At 41.5% G+C, this 7690-nt stretch overlaps 1 protein-coding gene across 2 annotated transcripts in view; it reads left to right on the plus strand.

Moving 5' to 3' along the window:
• The first annotated feature begins 308 nt into the window (after window positions 1-308).
• Window positions 309-7690, plus strand: part of slc4a2a (solute carrier family 4 member 2a) — a 24050-nt gene continuing 16668 nt past the window's right edge. Inside the window, exons 1-4 of one of the 2 annotated variants that reach the window (XM_047367079.1) lie at window positions 309-359; window positions 2457-2545; window positions 2983-3070; window positions 7166-7278. In XM_047367079.1, coding sequence (XP_047223035.1) covers window positions 2492-2545; window positions 2983-3070; window positions 7166-7278 — 255 coding nt within the window. In that variant the 5' untranslated portion in view covers window positions 309-359; window positions 2457-2491. Of the gene's footprint in view, window positions 360-1769; window positions 1842-2456; window positions 2546-2982; window positions 3071-7165; window positions 7279-7690 lie in introns of those variants that run through there. The other variant, XM_047367078.1, reaches the window with a different exon arrangement.

The following is a 7690-nucleotide window of genomic DNA, read 5'->3' on the forward strand; positions in this document are numbered from 1 at the left end:
TGATTCCCAGCGAGGAGAAACCTTCAGACATTTTTCACTTTGTGACACTTGTCACCACCTAGTCCTGTTTCCTGTGTGAAGTCCAGACCGGTCCACAGAGGGAACCATGAGGCACAGATAGGTTCCGTGGATTTTCCAGCCATGAGAACAAGATGCTGAACATCAACAGGAGCTTTAGAAGCACTAAGGTGAATCCTGGTAAACATCAGAGGAAACGGGCGTGTTTGGGTTCAGCTGTGGGAAAGAGATAATTACTGTTGTTCAGATTAAACATAGACACAGATGGGATGGTATAAAAGCTGCTGAAGACCGTTTGGTTCTGATCCCGCAGGACGGCAACGGCCCGACACACTGACCAGGTATGAACACACACCCTCAAATCAGTTTCATGATGCTGCTGTCATGTCTGTTACTATTTAGCAGAACATCTGCTGGACCAGTGAGGAAGTTCTGGTTCTTAACATTTTCTGGAAATGTCCTGTCCAGAGCAGATGATGTCTTCATGTGAACATAAAGCTGAATCTGTCTGATTTCAACTGATTGTTTAAGAGATTTCTGTTTCTGATTAAGTCACATGTCCTAGTCAAAGTTAACACCAAGGTTTTTAACTTTATTATCAGAGGTCAGTTTAATGCCATCCAGGTTAAATGATTGACTAAGCAGTTTCTTTTTTAAAGACTCCGGTCCAAAGACGACAACTTCTGTCTTGTCTAAATTTAGAAACAAAACATTTAAAGTCATCCAAGTTTTTATATCTTCAAGACATGCTTGTAGTCTATCTAACTGGTTGGGTTCATCAGGATTTATGGATAAGTAAAGCTAAGTATCATCAGCGTAACAGTGAAAATTTATCCTATGCTGCCTAATAATTTGACCTATTGGAAGCATATATATAGTAAAGAGAATTGGCCCAAGTACTGAACCCTGTGGTACTCCACAATTAACCCTGGAGTTTAAAGATGATTTATCATTTACATAAACAAACTGGAATCTGTCAGACAGATAAGATTTAAACCAGCCTAGCGCTGTTCCCCTGATCCCTACAGCATATTCCAGCCTTTCTAAGAGAATATTGTGATCGACTGGATCAAATGCAGCACTGAGATCTAACAGAACCAGAACAGATACAAATTGATTAAGGGGTCTGCTCCTTCTGTCTCTGGAAACGACGGACACTCCTCTGATAACTTCACAAATCATGGAAGAAACATGGATCCAATCCCCGCCTGTTTGAAACCAGCTCTGGCTCCATGTTGTCCTGTGATGGACTGGAGGCCTGATACTGCTGGAGGTAGGCACCAGCCCCCAAGCAGATGTGGGCAATCGATGGATGGGTTAGATTTCACCTTTAGTTTTACAGGTAAATCTCATTGTGAAAGAAGGTCTCTGCCCCTTGAGGTCAGACAGGGAATTACAGCTCTGCCACCTTTTATTTAAATAACCGTTTTTGACCAGGGCCTAAAGTAAACCAACAGCGTGGGGTCTTCTGGAGCAGCTGTGTTCACTGCAGGTCCTTTAGAACATCCAACAGGGATGGGCTGAGATGATTACTGTCCTTCGCTGTCTATTATAGTAATACTGAATAAAGAAATCTTTGTCCGAACTTATTAATTATTACTGTTTAATTTGTATTTTATTGCCCCGACTACGCCAAAACAAATTTCTTGTATGTCCAAAAACGTACTTGGCAATAAAGTTTTTCTGATTCTGATTCTGATTCTAAATGGAAAATTAGATGTTTATTCATATTTGTGTTGTGATGACAGAAAATCGCTGGGAGAAGATCTTCAAGGTCACACAGGAAGTTATAGGTCTGACCAATCAGAGCAGGATGTTGGCAGGTATATAGGCCTGTGTGTGTGCGTATGTGTGTGTGTGTGTTTGTGTGTGTGTGCTCCTGGTTGTGCATCTGAATGAGGACTATTTTTTGTATTTCACCATTTGTTGTAAAGTTAGGACATTTTCATGGTCCTCACTTTGTTTTTTTGCCAGGCGTTAGGGTTTAGGACTAAGGTGTGAGTTGAGTTAAGGTTAGGCTTAGGGTCAGGAATGTACTGGTAATTGTTAGGGTTAGGGTTTGTGTGTGTGTGCAATAAGGAGGTGGGTCTGAGCACCTACACCTGTTTGGACCTTACAAGAAGATTGTGTCTGACTTGTTCGGCTCAGAGGAAACAAAACCTGATGTTCCGTCTTTATTCTTCAGCCTCAGCTTTGGGTTTTCAGTGATTATGGACCAGAGATTGTTGTGCTAAAGTTGTGAACACGGCTCTGTTAATCTTCAGGTAGTGAAATAGATCAGCAGGATGCTTGATGAGGAGCTGCTGTTTACTGGAAATCATCATGAGGGTCGTCAGAGAAGCTTGTCTGGATGAAAGTGGGGTCACGTTGTAGAACAATTCTCAGGTTTTCTCCACAAATTCAGAAAATTACTGATCTTTGTGATTTCTTCTCTTCAGGTTTGGCAGTTTTAACCTCTGACCCTGCAGCAGTTATGGACCTGGATCAGGACTCAGGGATTCCTGCTGTTGTTCTCCATCAGACTGCAGTGAGTTTCTGAGGATGTTGATGTTTGAGCTGCTGGTTCTTTAGCTCATTATCCTCTGAGAGAAGATGGTGAAATTGCAAATAATGCATAATTGGAGAGTAGTAGGAGAATGTAGCAGAGTGAGGTGTATGTCCTCCAGCAGCATAACTACAGAGATAGCTCAGGATAACCTAAGGCACTCTAACTATAAACTTTATCAAAAATGAAGATAGATCAGGACAGGAAACATGTTCTGGAACAAACTGTGGAGCTCCTTCAGATCTTCATCTTCATCCAGGTTTCATCTGACGGATAAAAATGCTGCTTCTTTCTGTGTCCCAGGAAGTCACTCAGTGACTCTAGGTTTCAATGAACATTTTGAAAACCTGTTCTAAGAAGCTAAAGTCTCTGGAGATTCTTTATGTTCTAACATGAGGTTTCATTCCTCCTCTCTGCAGTCTCCATCTCCTCACTGCCACACTGAAGACGAAGAGGAGTATCTGAACCAGGAGAAACACGGGGGCCATAGGGAACAGAACACCAAAGGTGAGATGCTGAAAACGGGTTAGGGTTCCTCAGAGCACATTCCAGGATCTATCTTTTGGCTGTGATGTTTTAGGAAGAGGAACGTTTTGAACTTGGTTCCATTTTGTTAGGAACCACATCTTCTACTTTCTAGATATCTTTTGGAACGGCATCAGCGCTTAAATACATTTAAACTTCCACCACGTTTCTGAGGGTTCTCTGAGGGTCATCTGCTGTGTGAGCATCAGTTTTCAGAAGGTTCTGGATGTTTTCATGCAAAGCTATGATCCAACTACAAAGAGGTTCTTGAAAAGGTTCCTGCAGGTTCCTTTGGATGTTTCAAGTTTGGATCATTTTACAATGTTACTAAGGTTCCTTTCTGTTTTTCTTAGGTCTTTAGGCCCACTGTGTTCTGATCTAAGATGTTCTGAGGGATCTGGAGAACACTAAAAAATCTATTGGAAAATCTTCAGGAAACCCATTTGTTAAAATGTCTTTAAGCCTTTATGAGATGTTTAAAAGGATCTGGAGAACAAACATCAAACGCTCCAAAAAAAAAAAAAACAACCCACAGTGGTTCTGGAGGAAGTCCAAGGTGTTCCTGGTGTGGTTCCTTCATGTTGTTGGCTGGATTTTTTAGGTCTTCAGGTTTAATTGTTATGGCATCAAGGTCCAGCACATTGCATTTTATTTTATTTATTTGGACCATGGTACTGTTGTAGAAAAATGGTATTTTCTAAAGAAAGAGAACGATGATAACCATTTAATCAGCTTTATTAATTTAGCCTTAAGGGAGACAGATCTTTCATCAGACGTGTTACTGAGCAGAGCTGAGACCAAATCCAATGAGACAAAGGCTGACACTTCCTTATATCAGCTTAACAACAACCCCATGTGGCCTGGCACCCCCTCTAGGAAGAGCAGAGGTGAGAATCAACCTAACTTTCATGCAGATATCTTGGCTCCTCTGCAACAGATTGTTTGTTGGACCAGCAGGGTTCCAGGGACAGGAAGAGAAACGAAACACTTTTTGTTCTGGCGCATTTCCCCTTCAGCTTGTAAATGCCTTGGCATGACCAACCAGAGGGAGCAGAAAGGAAGATGGAAGCCATTATCATTTCAGACTTGGTCATCACCTCAGAAGGACAAAAGCAATTTAAAATTATTTCATTACTCTGTCAGAACCGGTCCCTCTGACTCAGGGTGAAACGATTTGCAGGCATGAAAGAGTTTTCTGTAGCTGGCTGGTGTTGGTCATGTGACCTGCTGCCCACAGAGTCTGTGCATTGTTACTCTGAGGGTTCTGGTTCTGGACCTGTCGGGCCATCATGAAGTCGGTGCCTGCTCTGATGGTGATCCAACATGTGGGACAGGCTGAGGGCTGATCTCAGTGAGTATGCTGCTGTTTCTGCCGTGTTTCATCTGCTGCCCCTGTGCTCATCTGGAGGAGGCAGAGGTTCACCTTCCTGACCCAAACAGGACAAAAGCTGCTGACAGTCAGAACCGCTGCCTCAGACCTTAATGAATAGAACTTTAAGGGCTTAAAGAACTCAGGTTCAAACATGAGGGACATTTTATAGAGATCTTTACTGTCTGAAGCTTCTTCACAGATTCGTCTGCTTTTATGATAAAAACCTGATGAACATGAGACCTCCAAAAATAAAGGGGTTCTCTTGAAGATGGTCAGGATTGATAGAACATCGTGTTCCCCCAAAAGCATGGAACCTTCCAAGCTCATTGGATCATAAACACAGAACATCTAATAAATGAGCTTCATGTTAATCTGTTCACAGGCAGATCAATAAAAATCTTTTATTACTAACCTGGGTCTGGACCAGAGGGTCTGGACCACTAAGTCTGGACCAGAGGGTCTGGACCACTAACTAAGTCTGGACCAGAGGGTCTATCAGCATTTAATCCCTGAGTTTTGTCTCTAAGGCTGCAGGTTTACTGCAGGGATTTAATCCAAACTCTTAATGAAGGAGAACCATTCTCCTTGAAGTCCAGGAGTTCTCACAGAAACCTTTTGGGTTTTCTGGTTTAAAACAGAGATAGTCAAATTTACAAAACCTTCATATTTTGTTCATCAAACACATTTGAAACACTTATAATACAGAACGAAAAACAGAACTCTGAAATTCCCACTGAAAAGGACCGGATCAGACTCCATCCTGGGAGCGCCTTCATCCCTTCCCAGCTTCAGGTCAATCAGCTGACTCCCTGCTGGAAGGTGATTGGTCATTTGAGCTAATTTGTTCCCACGAATCAACTGTAGTGAAAAGCCCCTGATTGTTACTGAAACCTGAGAGTGTGTAGACGTGTTGAGCTCACATGTGTGAGAAGATTTTAGCTGATTGGACGGATCAGTCGAACTTCTAATGAACCCATCAGGATGATGAGCAGAGCCTGAGATCTTGTTCGGAAGTTCCCATGAAGGCAGGACTATTGGATGCTGTGAGGTCCAGTAACATCCAGCCTGAGAGGTTCTCTCTCTAATGTTGCTGAGTCGCCTAGTTTCGCTCACCTGAGCTCAGATTTCTCACCTGCAGAGATTAAAAGCATTAAATCTTTTCTCTTTTATTTAGACAAGTGGTCTCATTAACAGGAGAGACCTGTAGCACGGACACGTCGGTTACATAAAGTAACACAGTAATCATAAAACACTATGTTGGCATTTAAAAAGGAGCCAACTTAAAAATAAGAACAGACTTGAAATGATTATTTTCCATCTTCTTTAAAATGTCACTTTTCTGTATGAAATATCTTGTGATGTCAGGAAGAGCTGCAGTCAGTTCAGGTTCTTCAACTAGCATGGTTTAGTTTAAAGCTCTTAAAAATCTGAGCATCACTTCTGAACACTTACATGCACAGCACTGTCCCAGAACATGCACCCCCACCTACCAGGAACCACCAGTAAACCTGCAGTCTGAGAACAAAGTTCTCTGTTAGGAACATATGGACCAATCAGATCTCTGATGTATGATGGAGCTAGATCATTAAGGGCTTTATATGTGAGGAGGAGAATTTTAAATTCTATTCTGGATTTAACAGGGAGCCAATGAAGGGAAGCTAAAATAGGAGAAATATGATCTCTCTTTTTAATTTTCATCAGAACTCTTGCTGCAGCATTTTGAATCAGCTGAAGGCTTTTAACTGCATTTTGTGGACATCCTGATAGTAAAGAATTACAATAGTCCAGCCTTGAAGTAACAAATGCATGGACTAGTTTTTCAGTGTCACTCCTGGACAGGATATTTCTAATTTTGGCAATGTTCCGGAGGTGAAAGAAGGAAATCCTAGAAACCTGTTTAATATGGGATTTAAATGACATGTCCTAGTCAAAGTTAACACCAAGGTTTTTTACTTTATTACTGGAGGTCAATTTAATGCCATCCAGGTTAAGTGATTGACTAAGCAGTTTCTTTTTTAAAGACTCTGGTCCAAAGAGAACAACTTCTGTCTTGTCTGAATTTAGAAGCAGAACATTTAAAGTCATCCAAGTTTTTATATCTTCAAGACATGCTTGTAGTCTATCTAACTGGTTGAGTTCATCAGGATTTATGGATAAGTAAAGCTGAGTATCATCAGCGTAACAGTGAACATTTATCCCATGCTGCCTGATAATTTTAACTATTGGAAGCATGTATATAGTAAAGAGAATTGGCCCAAGTACTGAACCCTGTGGTACTCCACAATTAACCCTGGAGTTTAAAGATGATTTATTATTTACATAAACAAACTGGAATCTGTCAGACAGATAAGATTTAAACCAGCCTAGCGCTGTTCCCCTGATCCCTACAGCATATTCCAGCCTTTTTAAGAGAATATTATGGTCGACTGGATCAAATGCAGCACTGAGATCTAACAGAACCAGAACAGACACAAGTCCATTATCTGAGGTCATAAGAATATCATTAGTGACTTTCAGCAGAGCTGTTTCAGTGCTATGATGAGCTCTGAAACCTGACTGAAACTCTTCAAACAGGTCATTGCTCTTCTGTTTCTTCTTCCTGGTTTTACAGCAGTTTGATTTTGAAAATGAGACAAAGAACACATTAAGATCAACAAAATCAAAACCAGTGCAATGTTTCCCCTCTTCTGACTCTGCCTCCTCAGTTCATAGGTTGGATGACGTTTCAGCAGGTCATTGTCACCTGGTGAGGCAGAGCTCCAGAGGATCGATTGTCCACGTGGCCAAAAATCAGCTCAACGCCGTGACCAACGTTCAGGTGGGCCGCCATCTTATGAGGTCAGGGGGAGGAGTCTAACAAGTGTTTACAAGCATAGTTCATATTTTATCTCTTCAGCCTAATTTCACATCTTAACATCCATTTATTCCTGAATGTCACTTTCCAAACAGAGTTTTTCCTCCTTTGTAACATTCCCTTTCCTTCTCCCAGCACTTAAAGAGATTCTGGCTTCAAGGATCCCAGTCCATCAGGAGGTGTTGTTGAATTTTTAAGTGAATTGGTCGTATGAATACGACTGAATGTTTTACCACACTGTATGTGTATTTAAAACCGGTTGCTCTTCAACATCCGATCTCAATGACATTTACTCATAGGATTAAAGGTGAAATAAGAAGAGGAGCTCTAGGAGCTGAATGCATGTCTTAAGGTGTCCAGCAGTACGAGGTTGTCT

The sequence above is a fragment of the Girardinichthys multiradiatus genome, chromosome 6 (genome assembly GCF_021462225.1).
Source record: "Girardinichthys multiradiatus isolate DD_20200921_A chromosome 6, DD_fGirMul_XY1, whole genome shotgun sequence".
Lineage (NCBI taxonomy): Eukaryota > Metazoa > Chordata > Actinopteri > Cyprinodontiformes > Goodeidae > Girardinichthys > Girardinichthys multiradiatus.